The sequence below is a fragment of the Schistosoma haematobium genome, chromosome 4 (genome assembly GCF_000699445.3).
Source record: "Schistosoma haematobium chromosome 4, whole genome shotgun sequence".
Classification (NCBI taxonomy): Eukaryota; Metazoa; Platyhelminthes; class Trematoda; order Strigeidida; family Schistosomatidae; genus Schistosoma; species Schistosoma haematobium.
Genome location: NC_067199.1, coordinates 12,683,341 through 12,706,994, shown reverse-complemented (window position 1 = coordinate 12,706,994; position 23,654 = coordinate 12,683,341). Strand labels below are relative to the sequence as shown.

The following is a 23,654-nucleotide window of genomic DNA, read 5'->3' as shown; positions in this document are numbered from 1 at the left end:
TACATGGATCCAAACATTCGTTACTATAATGCGAAACGTTAAGCTCTTGATTACTTATCTGAACACTATTTACTTACTAACTATCACAATGACAAGTGTTCATAAAAGAATTTCTATAAGACTTTCAAAGTGCCATGACAACGCTGAAGGCCGTCCACAAGTTATGGGAAATACAAAAAGAATCAAAAGCAATGCATTGAGATGGAAATTCTTATCAGTTTATCCTCAAGGATCAAAATGCATAGATTCGGTACGTTTTTACAGCTAAATACTAGATTAAAATGTCTGTGTGTGTATTACGGTGGCGAGACCATAATTTATAGATTAACCAATCAGATACAACAGGTTTTGTATTTTAGCACGACATTCACTCGCGCATCTGGCTAGATAGCCTTTTGGCATTTTATCTAAGTTCAGTTAGTGATGGGAACTGTCAATCTAGTTCCCAACCCTAACCATCAACTGTAAATTACACTGGTTTATAACCTTCATTATGTCTTAAATAGCAGGTGATTACTCTCAAGGTCACTTATGTGTCGCCCAAAGGTTCTCTATAAATTATAGTCTCACCGAATGTTTTCTTGAATTTTTTTGATTAAAAGACGTAAGAAACGCATTTGGACGCAATTCGAAAGACACTCAATAGCAATGGTTATTGACAGTACATGTTCGTTATTGGATTTTTTTATTTTAATGCACTTAAATAGCTGCTGGCAATGTCAGTTATCCCAATAATTCATCCACACCTTTCAAATATTTTGTTGTCTACAACCCTCTAGTAACCACTCCAAGACTTTCAAACTTATCTACCTATGTCTATGAGCTACTATGGCATTATATCTGATAACTGTGATCTTTTTCGTTGGCTTCTAGGTGAATGGGTGTCTCTTGATTATAACATACAAATCGCAAAATCATCCGAATACTTGACATCTAGTCGTGTTTATAATCACTTTTACCCTTCATCGTGCTGGGTGCTTTCATAGAGTCATCTACAAACGTTAAGATGGATAATGAGAAGGAGCGTATGCACTCTTTTTACGACGGTATCGAAGAACATGAATAGCAGATACCTCGACAATGATACTCCGAAGATACTATTCGTTGAAAGACACAGTATAATTGAACGTTGGGTGATACAGATGAACTTGAGTATTTTAAGCTGACTATAAATATATAGGGAAGAGTATAACATCGGCTATGCTAAGACATGGTCATGAAGAATGACCAAACGCCTCCAGATTGCAGAGGGCATTAAAATCACCGACGTTAATATTGATGTCATGCCTTTACAGCTACCAATCCTGGAAGTTATTTACCAGTGAAGGAGCTCAATTGACCGCTTTCGGCTGTTTACATATATTCGTTCACGGACTGAACACTCAAATCTCGCATGATCTGGATTTCATCTCAAAAAATCAAACTGTGCTTCTGAGGATTTCTTAAAGGGACCATGAGAGCTTAAACAATTTTGTAGAATTTTTGATTTGCAATCAGCCGAGACTTTTGGTCCATCATCAATGATGAATTTCGGTGGCATTGTTCCATTTATCATTCAGTGGGTCAGGTAGACACTATGATAAATAACTTCGACTGCTCTAGATTCTTTAGTACTCATTTCAGATGGCCGTCTATTCACTTCTTCAATAGAGACATCCACGTTCGTTTATAACACCACTTAAATTTTAACATTATTCATATATTCACATACTTCAACACCACTAGCGTAGGTGGGATGACTTCGTCACCATGAGAAGAGCATTCTAAAGAAGTACGAATAGGTATTAAAAATGTCACAAGTATTCGGATTTTGACCATGCTTTAACCAGTAACACCTTTATAATAGAAGTATGCCAACTCAGTCAAATCAAAAGTCAGGAATCAAGAAGTTCTAAGATATACTTGGAAGGCTATCAGTAAGTCGAAGGAATGTTTGGTCGAAGCTGGCTAGTATTCGAAAAGGGATGTTAAGCACGCGAACCGACTTGTGATATGGTGCGGTTGCGTGACCGGGAGCTTTCATCTAGCTGAGTCCACCAAAACGAATGCGGTTAGCATCAAATGTCGAAGACTTACAGAGCTATTGATTATGAAGATTTATTTACCGCCACAGTATTCTTGAGTTCGTCCAATATTACTAGGTTTTTATTAGAACAGTGTATGTTGTACGCGATAACACCCTTTTATTATCTAAATAACTTATTCACTCACAATCTTCTGTCTCCGAATCGTCTCGTGAAATCACTCAACAGCATACAGACTACTTTTAATGATTCTGGTATTTAAGATGTTACATAACGAAATTCCCCTGATGCAAATTTAAACATGAACTCAGAAGTCACGAAATGCATTCCAAGTTCCACAAATGAAGTAATATGTATACAAGTCCTATTAGAGTAATGGAGTAACAATCTTCGCAATTTCAACCTCCTTTTTGAAATTAAAGGATTACAACGAAGACAGATAAACGGTCATACAAAGCAGTAGAGACAAATCAAGTAGGGTCAAAAATTTCCAATTAAGTTACAGAAAAATTAGTGAACACAACGAAGTTTGAAGGTGTTCATGTCCACTGATAGAGTATGAGAAAATAAATCAAAACAACAAACTGAATGCAACAGAACCTAAAAGACGAAAATAAAATCAACAATTATCAGAGCTGAAAGAAAAAACGGCTTTCAAATAAGTTATTGGAAATTACGGGTGAAACAGAATACAGAGGTTTAGAAATACATATATCGAATGGTTCAAATGGTTGTGGACGGAAAAGAAGGAACTTTCTCTCAACGGGCATTGGATCAGCAATACCTCCAGTCATGAACCTAGGTATATTACCGATAAAATAAAAAAATCATAGTAAGATACCATCCTTAGTCCTTAAGAATAGGTCAAGTTCCCCCTTGAAGGACTACTGAGGTGTCACCTGCACTGGCTCAGCCGGCAGCGAATTCCAGCATTCGGCTACTCTTAGAAAGCAGAAGTTGTATCTAAAATCCGTTCTGCTTTGTTGTCTCCAGTTTCTGGGGAATACCCCTTAGGTTTGTGTTGGAGCTAAACTTAAGTAGGTGTTTAAGTGGATGTCCGGAAGTGTTAAAGATGCTGTAAGCTATTAGAAGGTTACCTCTAAGACGCCTGTACTCTAATGAGTAAAGGTTAAGTGATTGTAAGCGCTCTTCAGTAGGCTTGAATTTGAGTCTACGTACTGATTTCGTGGCTTGCCGTTGAATACGCTCCAGAGTGTCCTCATCCTTTTGGAGTGAGTAAAGAAATACTATGTTCCCGTACTATAAGTTGCAAGAAATGAAAATGTTGAAGATTATATGTATCCGAAGCCAAGGTAAACACCCAAGCATAATATACGCTGTCCATCTTACCTTTCATTTCCATTTGGTGAGTATAATCAATGGCTTATATTCACAAATGCTGATGACACTGGTACACTCTATCTACAGCTTTTCGTAAGATGTAATTAGTCTAGTTAAAATGAGTTGTTCCATATTTCTTTTACGTCAAGTTATGTTTCGACTGATCTGACCTTGAAACTAGCCGTATACAAACTTCTCTCAGTGCTCTTTTTAACTCTTACTTATTTATCTAAACACCTTAATTAACGTATGAGGGAGATTGTGTGTATTTTAGTTCCAAGTCACGTCCGTATTGGGTAAGTGTGAAAGTAAAAGTAATAAATGCAATAAGAAATTCTGACTAAAAATTCAATAATAACATGTGACACTTCTAAAAATAATGTGAAGACGGTCACGACGGACAACTCACAAGCTTGAATTTAAACGGGCCTGGTTGCAAAACTGTAATTACAAAAAGCTAGGTTTCGTAAGAGGGTAGTAACTGTTCCCAGAATACTGTCTTCATTGAAGCCCATTGAGGCGACTTTACATCATTCTCCGCATAGTCCATATCATCTTGTTGATATGCATTCTACCGCCTTCTTACACAAACACGAACTATCAGTATAGGGGTTGTGGAGATTGTTAAGTTTTTGATGGAGATCATGAATCAATTGATGTTAGACCACCGTTGGAAACCTGGAAGCACTGGACGGCCGTTTCGTCCTAGTATGGGACTCCTCAGCAGTGCGCATCTACGATCCCGCTCTCCGCGAGATTCGAACCGAGGACCTATCGGTCTCGCGCCATGCGCTTAACCAACTAGACCACTGAGCCGGCATCCAATGGTGTTAGTGTCTAACATCAACCAATCCATGAAATTGCGCGACCAACTTCCGTTGTACTGAGGTAGATACCTGTCGCTACCCGACACGGATTAGCTCCACTAGTCACGGCTTCTCATTAGAACTCCGAGAATTCCCTCGCGAACCATGTATGATTACCAGTCAAAAGAAATTTGATACGAACAGATAAAAATAACATAGTTCCGTGTATCAGTAATATACTGTACACAAGCAGGATGATGTTCTTTCTGTGCTAGGTCACGAAACAGAAGCTGCAGAATAGATTAAATTCGCAGACATACGGAAAAATCAGGAATAATCAATATGAAGTTCCAGTTTACACACATACAAGTAATAAGGAACAAACTATCGTGTTGTTTTATATTAAGACCGGATTTCAATAAAAACACCGCAAAAAAGGTTTTATTGTATTTTAACTAGTTCACATTAATTCTAACGTTCTTTAAGGCAGTTTCAAAATCAACAATAATCAAACGATACTGGTGTTGTCCACAAAGCATATCTCATACGACAGAATTTTCTTTACTATAAAGGAATGACCCGTGATGTATATGAGACCGGATAAACGATAATCTGTTACTTATCTGATGAAATAGAATTCGGTTATATGAGAAGGTGAGTTAGCACTAGAATCACACACAATAGTCACACACTCAAACTCCGATTCCTATAGTAATATTTGGGTTGAAGCACGAAATAACTTTATGGATGTTATGTTCACTAGACGGATCCATTAATTCGAAATGTCTTAGTAACAAACATTGCAGTCAGATCCGAGTATTATGCATAATCAGAACTGTCGTTCTGATTTTCTGTCTATTTATATTTCAACATGAAACTCAAGTTAAGCCGTTACTATCCTCTTGAACCAATAAGAACACACAATTAACTGGATTCTGAAAATACGAAGGTAATAATCTAGGCTTTGTGTACACCTTTTCAGTACTCACCAATCTTAGTTTACTTAATAAATGATTCTCATCAAGTGTTTTTTACTTAGAATAGTACAGCTCAGTTGCATACATGTTCACATCATTAAACACCCATAATACTAATTAAATTCCATATGCTTTCTACTGATTATTTTTACAGTTTTTGATAGGTTAATATAAGAAATTTGAGATCACTTAAACATCACTGGAATATGTAGTTATTAGCATATGTAACTGGATACCACAAATAATAAATCTATGATTATTATCATTATTATTAAAATTAATATTATCATCATAACTGGAACAACAAATTTCAGTTACAATTAAGAACAAAACGAAACGTTAGTGATTAATATTAGTGTGATGATTTGAAGTAGCAGAATTTGGTATACTTATTAGTGATTCCTAGGACTGTCCAGTCCATACTCTAGTAATCAAGATGGGATTTACACACACCTCACAGAAAAAGCACTGAGCTCAGTTGAAGGTGTTGTATTTCGCAAGTTGAATTTGTTGGTCAATAATGTACAAAGAAATTATCGTGATACATTGTTATATCTTTGATCTGTCTACCCACTAATATACAGAAGATAACTTGTCGCAATCTAGGATAAGACCTTAACACGATAAGCTGAGTTCGAAGTGAGACTAACTGCTTGGGGTACAGAGACAAAAATTATTCTATCACCTGATTGGTTGACAAGCGCGTGAGAGAAAGAAGAGAGTCAACTGGAAAGCTACTCTATTTATTCCCAATTCAGATTCAGATTAGTGCAAAAAAATAAATGAATAAATAGATGACTAACATGACCTTGATGCACAACAATTAGAAAATACAATCATGTCCAAAACTAGGCATTAGAGTAGAGTGCGAAAGCTTACATTTTAATAACAATAACTTTGGAACGAATAGGGGTATGGCAGTGAATCACATATCAAATCAAAGCTGATGGTTTGTAGAACAAACTAGGGACAAAAATAAATGTCAGTGATTTACAAGCTTTGAATTAAGTAAAATAACGTCCCAAAAAACAACTTCCGTTGTTAGTCATAGCTTTTTTGTTTCTCTGCTCACATAATATATATATTACAATTTGCCGAGTGATTCTATTTATGTTAGTCAAAACTTAAGTTAACCGAATCACCATGAGATATTCACGTACAACGCGTTCTAAAAGTGTGTATTGACAAGAAAAAATTCCATTTATAAATATAAGACTTCCAATTTGCAAGTAAAAGCTTTAAGACAATTAAACAACTCACCCTCAATACTAACCCTGTTTTACGTAAACAGAAAGCTATACCGGTGACAACTTGTTGTCTGACACCGAAATATTTTCACTCAAAAGTTCTAAACTTCAAATACAATTCCAGTTCATTATCTACCCCATGTTCATCATTATATTTGATCATAGTTGTATAACTTATTCATATAACGTTATTGATAAGGAAATGAGTAACTGAATAGATATAGAAAAAAAATATAATCCCTGGTTCTCTAAAAATAATCATCTTTCATAGTTTAAATGATAAAAACTGAAGAAAATTACTTAACAATAGGATGAAAGTTAACTTGTACGTTATAGAACATCTGATAAGTACATATGTGAAGACCTCTTCCTACTAAATCAAAATCATAGTCTTCAAACTAGAAAGACAATCACTTTATCCAATTATGAACCAATGAGCTGGATTCTATTAACTAAAATAGTTGTACTATATAATGATTTTCTTTTATTCATAGGACTTCATGATCGTCTGAGTTCTCTTCAACAGACAAAACTTCTTTCAAATAAGCAGTTGATATCAGTTTTAGAAATATGACACAAGCTTTTACTTATATAGTAACTCTCTTACAATTAATTTTGTCGAGCCCTTTCATTAACTTACTTAATATACAATGTTATTCGAACAGTAACTATTCCTCCAATTCTTTGTGTTATTATGATCACTATCATGTCTGTATAAATGTGTATGTTTGATCATATGCGACAGCCTATGCATATATTCCTCATTCTACCTCAAATGTTAATCGCTCAAATATCTATTGATGAATCATTCACCTCCCTATATATATACGCTTGAATTTTATTAATTGCTTTCGCTTCGCCTTACCTCGCCGCGCCGTGATCCGATTTGACTATAAATCTGCCTCTGTATTCGCCCACCCAAACATATTCGCCTCTTTGCTCCAATTTGCTCAATGTGCCTATTACTTCATTATCTGTGCTGTTCAATGATGAACTGTAGTCGCCGCATCTTGTTGCAATATGAACTCTTCAACCGCTGGACTTAACACGATAGCGGTTATCAAGGTGATTGATAAACAAAACATAAGGTTTTATCTCGAAGCCAAGCCACTACACTTACTCCTAATAGCCATATATGAAAACAATAAGAAATTCTAAAAGTTTTCCTTTGGTTAATTACTGAATAGAATGTTGTTGATTTAAATAACCATAACATCCCACGTTAATCATGTTTATATTTCCCTTAAAAGTCTATTCAGTCAGTAGGACCAATCATAATCAACAAAGAAAAAAATCTCAAGTGTTCCCGGAACCAATATATCAAACAGCACAATAATCATAACAAAAATCTACCTACAAAGCTAGATGAATTAGAAAGCAAGTTATTGAGGCATCCTTTACTATTATTTCCTTACTTGGTTCAGTACTTACCTCTTTCTGTAAGTTTGCATAATAATGTCAATAAATTAACATCATATGTTCGTTTATATTAGTATATAATCTTAACTATGATAATTCGAGGTAGTCGGATTAATGTGCTAAGAATTTAAGATATGTAGAACTAGATGAGCACAACTGAATGTATTAGATTTGAAATTCGTAATCAGAGTGCAATGAAGTACAAAGGAATCATCAGTTAGTACAAATACCACAGAGACATTAGATAATTAAATTAGGACTAATTAGTAGTTAAGTATGTTAGTCCCCTTCGATAAACCGGTGAAACAATAATATAATTATTCAAATTTTGGTGTGTGTTGAATGATTACTGTGAACTAGATTGTCATATATATTTACCCATATTCTAGTTATCTAATTGAAACAAATAAGGAAAACTCATGAATTGATTTAATATCTACGTTTGACACAAATATTTAGGGAGATAAAATTTGTTAGCATATCGAAAAATCACATTACTGATAAGATATTTGGTTAAGTGATTATTATTAATTCTTACACATCAAAGTTTACTAACTCATAATCTCAACTATTGAAATTACTATAATATCCAGAAAACTCCTTCTGATAAAAACAATTAACTGATAAGAACTAGTTTAATTAAGTATCAATATTTTATGTTATTAGACGATATAGTAGGATCTTCAGTAAAATTACAGTATAAGAGCCAGCCAATCAGAATAGAGAAGACTACTTTCAAGCATTTCGTGTGATGTTCAAAAGTGAATAATACTCGTAGTCCATTGTATAACAAGTGACCTAATGAAGTAGAAATTCTAGAATAAATTACTTTATTTATGCATAATGTTTTTCATGTCGTTGTGGTGACAACGATGATTTTTTGATAATCTTTTCTTCATAACTCAGCAAATTTATTAATAGAGATTTTGTAGGTGATGATGAATATTTGATAAAACTATTTATAGTTTTGACTAAGATTCAGAAAGAAACTTGTGAAATCAATTAATACAGAGTAAGATTAATAAAGATATAAAGCCATACTTTTACAATACTAAAATCAGAAAACTAATTACAAACCTTGAAACAAACCACAATCATTCTTAAGACAACTAATATTTAATATGTTTTACTACTTCCGTTGTGAATCACTTTCGATTTTTACCGACTATCTGCTGATTATTTGAAAGTAACTTCAATATCATGAAGTAATTTTAATAATACTTTCCTCTACTTCAAATTTGGCATATGCTACTAAATGATCTAAATAATTCGACAAGATAATTTATTCTGTTGACGGACCAATCAAAGGCAACTGACCTATCATTCTTGGTTGCCTATGATACTATACTAATAGATGTGTTTCTGTTGCATAATAATCCAATCCCCTTTCAATTAAAGTGGAAATATTTCAAGTACTAATCGAGGTAACGAAAGGAAACAAATTGTTGACTGTCTTAAACATTTTTAGCTGATTATAGGTCATATTAGAGAATTCATTGTTGCTGCTCATTATAAAATGTTTCTACAATCTTGAAAAGTAATGATATTTCGGTTAACTGAACATGGATCAACTAGAATAACAACCATAGACATTATCCTTAAGTCGACTGATCTATTTTAAAGCTGAAATAATTAATAATAGATCAGTCTATAAAATTTGATCACCATTTAAGATTAAACACTGTAAAACTAGTAATTAGATGGGAATCTAAAATGGTACGACACAAATAATTAAAAATTTCACCATAAACAACAGGAAAATAATACAGGTTAAAGAAATTAATCGTATGTCTTATTGTACTCATAGATGTGACATAAACTGGCGAATTGTGATTGTCTGGTTATATTTTCAAAGCGGTTCTCCACGATTATTAACTGTTTTCGTTATTCACTTGTGCTTCTTACTAGCTAAATCACTACAATAGGATATTTATTGAAGACAAATGCCACATAGTAAACTGATTTTTTAACCGCAATCCAAATGCCTTTTGTTATTTCTCTAGGAGGATCACATCACTATATTCCCAACTGAATAAGTTAAATTATTTTGATTATTCTCATCCTCAGCAGTCCAATTCCTTAAAATTATTTAACCTTTTTCGTTTATGAATACTATTGACCTATCTTCTCTAAGTCTCGCTTTAATTTCAAAGTAAACTACAATTATTAGTACAAAATTGTGGAGGTTCTTGAGTTTTAATTGAGATCATAAATTGATCGATGTTAGACTACTACAATTAATGGGTTCAACTCAATAATCAATAATTGACTTATGAACTAGAATTTATATCCTACTGACCTTTTAAGTAGAACTAATTAAAACAATAAAATCAATCAAGTTTTATTAAATGAGAAAGGTTTCCAAATATATGACTTAAATGATTCGATGTCATATTCCTAAGCTACAGCTTTATAATCAGTTAAAAATTTTGAATGGATCAAACTTATTTTACCTTTGTTTCAACATTTTTTTTCTTATCAATCTGTTATGAATATTCGTTTTATACTTATGATCAAGGTTTCGAAGACAGTAATTGATTTGTTAGATCGGCCACATAAAGAAAAATTGATAGATTTGGTTAAAATAGCAAAACATCAGAATATTCATGAAAATGTTCATAATAAAACAGGAATAAAGTTATCTAAACAATCAAATGGTGGTTTAATGTAAGTTAAATTCACGGTAATTTATAATTAAAATGAATTGATTGGCTTGTGAAGATTAGTTAAATATGATGACTTTTGTGACAGAATAACTTTAGTCTCAGAATCATTGAAAACTATGGAGCACTGGATAGCTATTTCATCCTGGTTTGAGACTCCTTAGTGTGGTGTGGGTTACTTATATCCATACAAGTAGTATATAACGGTGGTCAGGTACAGAATGTATTTCAGTAGAAAATCGATGAGAAAAGGACGGGAACGGGACGTAATAGGTATGAAAACGCATGAACAATGAAATCTGAGACAATGGATTGATTTTTGCAACAGGAACAGTCAAGTTTGAGATGATGGATTGATATTTTGCAAATGAACAATTTACAATATGGTTGTCAGTTTTTATTGAGATGCTTTGTGTCAATTATTTCTGACTGTCCCCACTTGTGTTTTGTTCACTACACTTAATAGAGGGCAGTCGTGACACGGAGACTAAATACAGGTACTACAGTAAATACGACACCTCTAGAACATTGGGTCAGAATTCATCGGAATAAACAGCACTAACTGTTAAGTGCTATTGGAAGAAAGTGTTTTACTTTCCACATAACCAAACCCTGCCAGTCTTCCGAGAGAAGCCCTTATTAGAAGCAATTATATTTGAAGAAATATTGCAGCTTATAAGTCATAAATTATCAACGCATGACAAAAAATACCTGCGCAAACAGGATGCATTTTATTTTTTCTTTCAAATCTTAATGGATCCTAACCATTCTTGAGGCTAAACAAAGATAACATACTTTCATGTCATGCATATTAAATGAAGCATTATATTATTCATGTTTTTTCTCTAGTTCATAAGATAACTAAAATCTTTCTTGTAATGAATGAGACTCATTGTCCCATTAACGAATAAATAAAATAAATTCAGTCAATGAAATTTCCTCTTCGACAAATATCATCTACTGAAACTGTACAGTCGTATTTATTCTGATGTGAAATATAGGTATTAATATATATTTTTTTAAATATAATAAGAGTACATCATAAAAATTGTTCAAAGAATCCAAATATCACAAGACGATTGCGTAATAATTTCAAGTTTAATCTCCACAAACCCATAGTGATAATTATCAGGTGCTCACTAGTGACTAACTTCTTAAGGGAATTCTCGGAGTTCTAATGTGAAGCCGTGACCAGTGGAGCTAATCTGTGTCGGGTAGAGACAGGTATATACCTCAATACAATGGAAGATGGTCGCGCAATTTCGCGGATTGTTTGAGGTTAGACATTAACACCGTTGGATGCCGGTTTAATGGTCTAGAGGTTAGGCGTTCACGCATGAGACCGAAGACCATGGATTCGAATCCCGTGAGCGGGATCATGGATGCGTACCGTTGAGGAGTCCCACAATGGGAAAAAACAGCCTTCCAGTGCTTACAGGTTTTCAATGTTGGTTCGACATCAATCGGTTTATGATCTCAATTAAAAAATAGTGAGGTAAAAACAACTTACGGATCAGTGAGATAAGAGATAATTATCTACTTGACAGACAAAGAAGAAGAAATGAATAACGTGGAAAAAATAACAGTCGACAAATATTCATTCTAAAAATTCGGAAGACGCTAATAATAACTGACTTATTAAAAAGAAATAAATTAGAAGAGATGTTACACATGTCAATTTTGCACCGAAATTTACAGTATAAACTGTTGACTTTTTAAAGCATCTTTAATGTGCAAGTTTCCACTATCGGTTCTATCTTTAAAATTAATCATTTGATTGTGTAGATAATTTTCGAAAATAATTCAGATAAATCAATATGATCAAAATCGATAAAATGTTCATGGATAGATTTATCGATTAACATTTCCCTTTTATGTCCTTTTTTACAACAAAAAAAATTCCAGAAGTGATAGTAAGTTACAATCTTCAGTTAGCTCAATTCAATCAAACATTGAAAATGAAGATTCGATTGAACCAGAAATGTTCATAGAAGTTAGTTGTTTTCCGTTTTAATTCATTCATTCAACTTTTTCAAGCATAGGCTATCATGTTAATTTGTCAGTATAATATTTTAACGAAGCAATGATTAGACAGTCAACAAACCAAGTAATTCACTTTATCGACCGAAGTTTAAATAAGCGAAAAGCATTTCTAATGATGTCATAAAAGCTAATAGGTTTAAGTGCACTTCTTTTAGGAAGTCAATCATCCTTAATAAATATAGAACCTAACAGAAATATGCACTGACCCACATTACCATATCGCATTAGATTGATAAATTTAAAAAGATGATTAGTAAAACAATAAAAATAATGTCACAGCAATGATACTAAGAAGAACTGAACACTGAGTATGTGGTGCAAAACAATAATGAGAAAATACTTAGCAGTAAATGTTAAAACTCAAAAGCTTGAGGAAGATAAACAGTGAATACATCTACACCAGTGTGACAGATTCTAAGCTGTCACCAAAAGTCTTCAACAATCGATCGTGTTTATTATATGAACTTCAACCAAGTAGTCTGTAACTACCTACCTACCGTTTAAAAAAATGGTTTAATATAGTTTGTTTCCGGTTGGGCTTAGCTAAATTTTATTAACCGTCTCGTAAATTCATAATTAGTATTAATATCAATTGTTGCGTTTATAAATCTCAGTCCGCGAGTTTAGATACAAATGGTTTACACAGTTGCATTTCTTTTCAGTTATAACACTTCACGAAACCATTCTTTTTAATTTCCTAATATCATTCAACGAAAGCCATGTCATTAACAAGGTCTTATCACTAAAAATGGATAATATTCCTTCTTTATAATCACGATTTTTATAATAACCATATGTAAACCTCTATCATGCTTGAGAACGATGATATCTCACTTCATTCCGTTGATATTTTAAAAATTTGGAACGTTTACATATCACGATACTTGTTGATTATATTTGGAACCCGTGAAATTAGCTGATAACTGGTAAGAAGAAATCAAGCGCGCAACTACACATTAGTCCAAAATATTATTAGTTCAGTATGACAAGTAGTTATATTCTCACTAATTAAACTATGTGTTAATTTATCATGACAGTATTTTTAGTCATAGCTGGTTGAACTTAACTAATAATCACTGTAGAATAAATCTGTATATGACGGAGTAAGTTGAAATGTTATTTCGAATCTAGTGTTTAAATGTGAAATAAATTTACACCTAAAATCATTGTTTATCTTCCTTCTTCAACTGACTCATTTAACTGTTTGAGTTAACAACAGTAATTTATATCACTTTCACTTCTAATCACTTTTATCTAATGGTAGTGACTAAAAAAAATGGGAACTCATTTGATTAAAGTAATTTTCGAATTGTGTATCAGTTAATAAATCTGAAGTTGTGAAATTATTAACAGTAATGCTAAATCCAAAGAAACACAGTATACTATAGATAGAGAGTATCTAAAATGATGATGAATTGGTCATATACTTACTAAGGTTAACCGAAATTAGATTTTCATTATTGTTATGGATAATGAATTTTAACAGATTTTGTTCAGCATTGCTTTATTTAATTATTAAATTAAAGAACTTAGTATGAGAAAAAATATCTGATAACTTAGCGTATCTATATGAACTTTAGTTAATTTGCTCAATATTCTCAAACTGGTATTTGATCAATGTAGGATTGTAGAAAGTGCCTATGATTATTTTCACTAACAAGCCAAACTGATTTTACGTATACTTTTCACAACAGTATATATATGAAACATCTTATTCAAAAATGAAAATATACGAAATGAGTTGCCTCTAAATGCTCTAGTACGGCCGAGGGTGGGGAGAATCCGCTCTCCCTCTCGAAACGCTCTCGCATAGCTACGCGTATACATCCACTGTCAGGGGAGTCCTACTCACTGCCTTCTCGTAGTGGGTGTTGTTTACGGAATTGAGAGGACGAAAAGCCAATGTCCGGCATTTTAATCGGGCCAGTGGACACGGAGAGTCCGCCTAGAGGAATTGGAAAACCGTGATTCCAAACCAATAGTGCATATGGGCTCCAGGATCCTGAGGGAACAAATGGCGTATGAATCTATCGTTGGTCACCGGCTGCCATGGGACTGCATCTCTCTACGTTGCTCCACCGCCTTGTGGATCAGACCTTTAGGTTGAACGTTCCGGGCATGGCCCTCTAAGAAAACCACCTGCTTCGGTCTGGGCACCCGGACAGTATCACAGCCCACACACAAATCAAGTGACTTGTGTGGTGTATATGTATTTGGTGCCCCTTTTTACCAATATTTATGTGTTCAAATAACAATAATAATATGTTAATAAAGATCTCACGAAGCATAAATAGGAATCGTAAGGCTCGTGGTCGTTAAAACACTAACCAATTTGAACTACTGAAAGACTTTTCAGTAGATGATATTCCTTAACTTTAAACGATTTAATGTGATGGACTTAACAGAAGTGATTCAGTTAATAAATCATAACAATTCATGAGAACATCCTGGTATTTGGCTCTCAGTTCACACTATTAATTTACCTAAAGATTTTAAAAATTGTCTCATTTTAGAGTGCTCTTTTTACAGGATATTATTAATTCCGTTTTTTTCTCAACAGTACTCATCAATCAAGGAAGAAACATTAGCATTTTGTGAATTTATTAAGAATTTGGATGGTTCATCAATCGACAATCCGGAACCAACAACACTAGCAAGTTTATTTGCTGGAACACATGAAGCTCAACCCCCAGTATCAACACCAATTAATGTTGTTGAATTGATTAATTTACCATATGAATTAAGACACTCTATTAAAGAACCACCCAAATTACTCTGTGATAAGCATTCTTTGACTGATTCAGAGAGTTTACCGCGTATAACTAAGTCAAATGCGGCTAAAAGGCAAGAAAAGGTAATTATCTGTAGTCGTTTAATAAGATATTATAAAATAACGATTTTAAGATAAAGATACTCATCACTGCTAACCATTTAACAACTATTTAAAAAGACACCAACCTCAGTGTTTTTTTTCTCTTTTATAAGACCACTGATCCAAGGCTCTTACAGAAAACATCTTTGTATTTTAATTTACCCAAATCGTTTTTAAAACAAATCAAGTCATATAAGTTTTTAAATCCCAAATATATTAGGATTTAACAGAATAGGGTTGTAAATATTGTTGAGTTTTAATTGAGATCATGAGACGATCCATGTTAGACCACCATTGAAAACCTGGAAGCACTGAACGGTCGTTTTGTCCTAGTATGGGACTCCTCAGCAGTGCGCGCCCACGATCCCGCACGCGCAATTTGATCCCAGGACCTTTCGTAGCGCGTTCTTAACCTCTAGACCACTGAGATTTAGAAACTGTTCACAATGCAAGCAATCCTCCACTAATCTTCATGAACAATAACAGTATAAACTAGTTCTAGTCCATCTACTCGGCTTTTACCTACGCTTTCTGTATTTAATCTAGTGAAATCAACTACTTAGTGATCCAGTAGACGAGAGAGTCAAATTTTGTTCGACTTAATTTAACTTGAGCGGTTGATTGTTGGCACAAAAAGGTGGGGTTCAAAGACAATTTCATAAACCTAAACCCGATAAATTAGTTTTATCAACCAGGCACAACACAATGATGATGAACTCTTACTGATTGATGATTGTACCCTAGTGTTATGTACTTTATTCCATGAATTAAACTGAGTCGGTAATACAGAAGGACATTCTTAGATTACACTGAATGATATAGAATCCATATTGCAAGTTAAATGAAGTTGGAAATTCTATGAATTTCAAATTTCGAAAAAACTAGTGAGCGATAACACGACCATTCAAGACATGTAGGTCATGGGGTTCTGTTGCTTATGGAATCATCTACAACCATAGATTATAAATATTTCAAAAAAATTAATCAAGATCCCTACATTTGTTGACATGGGTCAGTTCAATAGTCGGTGAAACCATTATAGTATTGTGAGTTCACACAGTTTAAGAGTCTCAAATAATGGTTATACTATCTGTCTAGTACCGCTTTCAGCTCATTATGAATACGATAACCAAACAGACTACAGTCTTAGATAACCATAATAGAGTAGTTCAATCAACTGGTGGCTGTTTGTTGAGTTGAATAGTCTTAAATCACAAAATTTCAAATTGCTCACTTATTTATACTAACGATCCATATAACATGAGAATGAACTTTCAAGGCATGAATGATACAGTCAGATGAAATCTAACAGTGAAAAATAAGAAGTTTTATTCCATCAGCCAGTTCTGGCGATTAGTGTCAATGATTCTTACTAACTCAGCTTTTCTTAGTGTTAAATATTATCCAGCATCTATACTGGTGCCAGTAACAGTGTCTAATGGTTCACACACCTTGATCTCAGTATTTTTGTTCGTAATAGAAACTGCAATAAAACTTTATAATTAGATTGGAACTAACTGATATTTACATCTTACATTTCTTTAATATCAATACAAATGAAATTCTAAAAATAAACAGGAACCTTTAGAACGCTGCTAAGTTTTCTGCACTATAAATATAAGTTGAATGATGAAATAATACTATTCAGATGAAGCGCTTCGCGGTTGGAAACAACAATCCATGATAGTCCGGTAGAATTAACGCGGATCGATCAACATATAAACCATATAGTTTATTAAAACAAAAAATTTTAAACAGAGTGAAAGTTCTATATACCGAGCCTACAAAGGATTAAATAAGTAAACCTAAGTAACCTATAGATTAATTTACTAAGAGTGGGAATGGTCAATCCCATAGGACAAGTTGTATCGACTAAATACAAATGGAAAGAGGGTGACGACTAGGAAATATCAAAAGTACTTGTCAGTAAATAACATGTAAGTATGACGGATGTATTTAATAAGCCCATTACGTATATTTAACCAACGCTAAGAGTATTTTACCTGTTTCCTTTCGATTATTAACTAATAATCCCAGAATTTTGAAAGATTACATTATGGTGCATGGTATATTCCACCAAAACAATGGAAAGTTATCAAAGATAATGGTGCGAACACGATATACAATAAAAGTGAATTTGAAAATGTTAAAACTCAATCACATAAGGGACAAGTAGAAAGCTTGAATGGGAAAATGAAAGAGACACATGGATACGATGCCTTTATGGAATTTATACAAAATAAAAATAAACGTATACCTAAGGTGAGAAAAGAAGCATTTGATCTTAGTGTTCATATATAATGAAATTCTATGTAAATTTTGAGCTTTATGGTTAGATTATTCATTGAATTGGGAAATAATTTCAACCAGTAAATTTTTCGGAGTTAATCAAGTCTTCTTTTCCCTTGGTGAAAGGTCATAGTCAAGTAAATATAACTGAACGTCACCATGAGTAAACTGGGTAAGTCAGTCAAACCAAACACTTCACAGCATGTAATTGTCTTGACTTGTCTCTTAATTGTTCTACCTGATAAAGAGCAAGCATTTTTTATGAAGAGAATACGATTTGATGTCTTAATATATGAGTAAAGCGTTCAAATCTATCAATACTTGATATGTGGTAGTGGAACTAAAATATGATTGGTCGTTGAGCGTGGACAAATCGCTACGGAATACTGACTACAAAATATGTGGTTTCTTTTCCTCTTACTAATTTCTCCTCGGGACTCACTGAGTGACCACTTGTAATTTTGTTGAATAATGTATTATCTAGTCTGTACTCTAGTTCTCTATTCCAGCTCGTGAATCCTGGATCTGATAAAACGCGACTAGTCTCATTATTGTATTAACGTATCATCGTAAAACAATTGGAGGAAAGAAATATTTTGAAAATCTGTTATATCAGTACTATAAAGTTTAAACTTGTATTTTAAGAAAATCGCATAAAACTGGGTCGCATATTTACCTATTTATTTGTCCAAAGAACAATAAATCTATCACAATAACATCAAATCATTTGTTTCTTATTTACCCTCCAAATGCTTTCAATCCAAACATCATTGTAGTAATCATTAAAAATATGGTGTACATACTTTATATCATAATATCAGACAAATCCTCATCAATCAAGATTAATGAAAAGAGTAATGAGCATGGGATAGTTAGAAGAGATGCTCATATAGTTCAATATCTAAACGCTGAATATATGAATATTCTAGAATAAAAATTAAGTGGATAGAAACAAAATCGTTAAGAAATCAAAGATTAATGTTACAGTTATATAATATCTAAAATATAAGATAAAATTGACTAAGTACAAACCAGATAAATTATAATTAGTGTCACGGAAAAAATAGGTTACGCAAAGAACATTTTTAAATCCGGTTACAATTACAAAAGAAGATTGACATCTTTTTGGGTATGTAAATTTGGTATAAATCTAGTTACATTCTTCCTCCTTAATATCGTACATCTACTTGGTGTCCAGATACTATGTAACTATTCGATCAAATTTAGACGAAAGTTCTTATATACCAGTTATGGAGACTGATTCCGTAAAAAGGGGGTAAATTCAGTGCCCTTTGTTTCTTAATTATGATGACAGTGGACACGTCATAAAGTCTTTCAAGATAATTAACAAACATTATTTAAAATATAAACATTCAAACATCTGAACACCTCAGAGATGTCACGAATACTCGGGGCTCGACAACGCTCTGTTCGTGGCACCTTTATAATCGAGGATCCCGGATTCAGTCAACCTATAAGTCAGAAATAAGGGAACTCGAAGACATATTTGGGAGATAGTCGAAACGTTGGGAAGTATGTAATCTCTAGGGCTGCGTAGCACGGTGTATCTATTAGTGATTTGCAGGAGCCATGGCGATTTGAAGGCTTGAACCCTGACTTTTGTATTCAAAAAAAGTTAGTGGTTAACTTCCATGTTAATATTTAGTAAGTTGATCTCATATATCCACTTTCTCTCTAAACTTCCAAAGAAACGCTGTTTTTTAATCCAGTAAAATGAGCTTAGCATTCTAAAATTACCTTGGCCGATTATCGAACAATGTTTTAAAACTTAATTCCTAACTTCTTTCACACCACACACATGAATTGATTCATAATTCAATTCCAACATTATATTACTAGTTAGAAAAAATCAAACACCTTAACTCGTATATAGGTGAACTGGGGACAATAAAAATACAACAAATTCGTCTTATTCTGTTAATGTCGTTTTTGCTTTGCTTAAGTTTGTGAAGTCAACCAACTGTATTAATTGATACGTGGCAAAGAAAAAGAGTAAGAACATTTCGCCCAATCAGCATACGCCACAGCCTATGATCATTTCGTCCAATCAGCACACGCCACAGTTTATTATCATTTAATCCAATCAGTATACGCCACAAAGACAGAAAATTGGCAGGTAGCGTTAAATTCTAATTGGACGATTAATTACTTTGTTGTTTGAACTCTGGAAATGGCAAATTAACGGTTATCAAAAACTTCAAATAAGCCTGTTTTCTGTATACAAATGAAACTTGGCTCAAAGATTTTACTTATATTTTGAACGTTTTCTCTACTACTAGACTTCGTGTGTTTAAGTAGTCTGGGGTTATAGAAAGCCGCCAGAAAGTCAATAACAAATGTTTAGGTTGAATATCTTTCACTATACAACAGTTAATCTACTTGGAAGTAGTATATGAATAACTGACTATTGCTTTTTATTCTTTTCGCGCTTTTATTTTAGTTTATGAAATTGCAATAAAGTAACCTGAAAATTGTAAATCGATCGAAAATCGTTTGCCCTGTTGGAATTCTCTCAATTTTCGAAACTGACCTAGTGCTTTTCAGCTTTATTACTGAGAAAACCAATGTTCAGAGCTTCCTTTCTAATAAAGACAAACACTACATATTCAAAACACTAACTTTAGTCATGAATTAATCTATCTGTTTTCTTAAAAGGCCTAAACCAAAATTTCTACTTGATGTAGTTATAATATAATATTCAGAAATTCTCTGCTCGTTTATTCTAGTGTTATGAATATGGAAAAAGCAGTGGTCTATTAAATTAGGACGATATGAACTCGTTTCATTTACTTAACATTCTTATTGGTTGCTAACTACCTAAAAGTATCTTTGCATTGAAATGTTTAATCAGTTAAACCGAATCATTATTGGTAAAGAATTGAGTGAAAATCAACCCTTTCGTTTAAAATTAAATTAGTTCTGAAGCCACAACTAATAAAAACACGTTGATTAGACCATCCATTAGCCAAATACAAAAACTATGTTGCACACATAGTGCGGCGAAACCAGCGTTAACAAATCCGTCATTCCCAATACCTTTAAGAATAACGAAAGTAAATTCGACCAAATATGAATTGCTTACCTACTTACAGCACTTTTTTAAAGCTAACAGTGTCTAACACTATTTAGTGTTAATATTAGTACAGAAGGTCTTCAACTTCGTTGTTTTCGTCACAGATGACAATTGTATTATCCATGTATTCCTTAAATAAGTGAAATCTACTAGTCGTTGGTCAGCGAACAGTATCTTCTAGGCTCTCCCTAAAACAGTATACTAGGAGATAAGCCAATGTTGATTGTATCACGACGCTACCAAGTTGCCTTAAAAGTTCGCCACTGAATTTGAATTCCTTATTGAAGCGATAAAGTAGGAGTAACGCTTTTAAATAATTTTGGGATATCTATGTCAAGGTGGTTATGACTAACCTTTAAAAAAACTGTTCGATGGACGATCGTTAGGTTCCTTTTGCACAAGCTATAAACGAAAGTTTTTACCAACTTCGCCGAAAAAAGGGAACCTAAAGATATCCTACGTGAACTCAATCACTGTCAAAAGTCAATTACTTTCACACCAAAACAAAAGGAGAAATCAAAATTGCACCTCCATACTGTTATTATGTTCATAATGAGTTACCAACCTTTTTCCTATTTAAATTAGTCAGTTTCCCGGCACCTCGAAATATTACAAAGAATTATGTTTACATTCAAAGGCGATAGAAAATATCTGAATAATAATTGCTAGAAAAATCCCAAACAATTATATTCACATTGTAAACTGGATTCATAAATTAAGTTTAAGGGAAAACTGAGTAATAACTACTGTTTAACACTTTAAATACCAGGGTTGTGGTAAGGAGGCTGACCATTTTTTAACCCGATCTTGAATTTATCTTCTACAAATAATAACGGTCACTTTTAGAAGCTTTGTGAAAACATTAATATTAAGCAAGGATATCACAAGACGTAAGGAAATCTATTTGAATTTCACGGAACGTGTTTGATGGAGGTAATAATAGCGTCAAGGACACTGCCATAAGAGCAATAAAATATAAAGTTTAGACTAAAGGTCTAGGGCACCCGGGCAGTATCACAGCCCCCACACATATCAAATGAGATTTGTGTGGCGCTTATGTACTTGGTGCCCTCTAGTACCGATACCTATGTGTTAAAATAAACAAAGGTCTAGATAAAATGCCCCTAAAGCTTATAAAGAATGTGGAAATAAAACCCAAGTGATATATATATATATATATATATATATATATATATATATAAGGATCTGGGAAGCCACCCCTTTTCTCGGTTACAAGATGAGGACATTTGGTGACTTCTTTTGTTCTGATTTTAATGTGCCCGCAAGAATATGTACACTGGGTGACAGCATTATGTCGAAACCACTCCAGTAAACGGTGATTTAGAAATAAATTGACATATATAAACTTTCCCTATAACTGCTTTTCACGTCAGTACCATTCACCAACGATTCGACTTGGGTCTTAGTTCATCAATTATTACCTATTGACTTTCACTTCTGGTATCATTGTGCAAATAAACATACATAGTTGAAGCTACGTTTGTAAGCCTTTTCTGAAATTCATCGTCGACTCAACTGTTAAGTCACTCGAAGTCAATTACATTTACACCTAGGTGTTATACACCTCTAATGAATATAGAATTAACTTTTACCACTCACGTCAACAAAAGATCACAGCTAAAACAGAGTTTCATCAACCTAACATATAAGTCACATTTACAAATCGATAGATGGATCTAGTAGATACACTCATCCCCATTCATCTTATTCTATACAAGCTACTGAAACAGTAAGGACCAAAATTATATTTCATTAAAGTGAACGAATATATGAAAACTAGAAACTCATAAATAACTTTGTACATAAAAACGTATCAAAAAAGTCAAAGCTCCCCTCTTGCTTGAAGAAAAGCTGCTGCTTCAGGATCATGCTTGTGCATATTACTTTTAATCAAACTGATATAGTCTCTTTTTTCAGTACAACCACGACATTCTAATCCCCATTTCTCTATGATCTTCTTGAGATCCCTCACCTTGGACTTTTCAAAGTTGAACTCCTTAAGATCCACAACTTTTTCTGACAACGGAAATTAAGTAGGACAAAGCACACTTACCGTATCTAAGATCACAGATTTGAGAGTCTACTTTAAACAGTTTTTCACAAATCTTTTCCACAGGCATCTTCCATGAAATTGGGTCAACTAGAGTATTAACAGTCTTCGCCGCAGATGTTTTAAGGCCGCCAACGTAATAACACTACGGGCTTTAGAGACAAATAATATGGCTTACGAAACTATTATCCTTTCCAACTGAAGTTTCACATCTTTTCATAAATGCATCTTTGATTTTCTGTGGTGACTGAAAATCGTCAGGCTCAAGTGACTGGATGAAGGAGCCAACGAACTTAATGCACACTATTGAAATAACAAATTAACTACCTTATGTTACCTTCGCAATCTGATGGGTCATACTTCTTCGCATGTATGATATTTAGAAAGGTTGTGAGAATCACAATAATACAGAAAACGACAGACTTATCCATGTGGAAACAGTAATCAAATTATCACGTACACTTGGCACGTCTCTTATTGGACAAAACAAAGTGCTGTAACACAATCAAACAAACACTACAAACTAGTTAGAGCGTTTCGACATGAAAATAAAAATATTTTTAATGACCATTAAATCACTTGAAAGTTTTGTGAACGATTTTCATGGTAAAAATGAAAAGCGATATTTTTCCGTTTCAATTAGACCTTCATCAGGCTTTACTCTAATATAAAGTAAAACCAGTCAAGCCAATTAATGATTCACTGATAACAGTTGAATAGATTACATAAATAAACAAAACAAACAAAGAGTACAAATAAAGTGTTCTAGTTGTGGAAAATATAGATGCTGATATAATATTGAAGAAAC

At 33.4% G+C, this 23,654-nt stretch overlaps 2 protein-coding genes across 4 annotated transcripts; one reads left to right on the top strand and one right to left on the bottom strand.

Annotated features, from left to right (window-relative positions):
* Nucleotides 1-28: 28 nt before the first annotated feature.
* MS3_00007420 (uncharacterized protein) lies at nt 29-21,379 on the top strand (the record flags this gene model as incomplete). Its single annotated transcript, XM_035730053.2, has 7 exons — nt 29-250; nt 7,646-7,834; nt 10,333-10,481; nt 12,383-12,470; nt 15,081-15,374; nt 17,430-17,654; nt 20,143-21,379. 7 exons carry the CDS (start codon nt 29-31, stop codon nt 20,158-20,160), a joined length of 1,185 nt encoding a protein of 394 aa, XP_035589220.2. The 3' UTR covers nt 20,161-21,379.
* Nucleotides 21,380-22,523: 1,144 nt separating this feature from the next.
* MS3_00007417 (uncharacterized protein) lies at nt 22,524-23,344 on the bottom strand (the record flags this gene model as incomplete). 3 transcript variants are annotated; one of them, XM_051215690.1, is made up of 4 exons in its annotated part: nt 22,524-22,812; nt 22,850-22,991; nt 23,025-23,149; nt 23,174-23,344. In XM_051215690.1, 3 exons carry the CDS (start codon nt 23,064-23,066, stop codon nt 22,619-22,621), a joined length of 378 nt encoding a protein of 125 aa, XP_051066220.1. In that variant the 3' UTR covers nt 22,524-22,618. The 3 variants fall into 3 exon arrangements, with proteins under 3 accessions (XP_051066220.1, XP_051066221.1, XP_012798068.2); XM_051215691.1 differs by having other exon boundaries at nt 23,025-23,117; nt 23,184-23,344; XM_012942614.3 differs by having other exon boundaries at nt 23,184-23,277.
* Nucleotides 23,345-23,654: the final 310 nt, after the last annotated feature.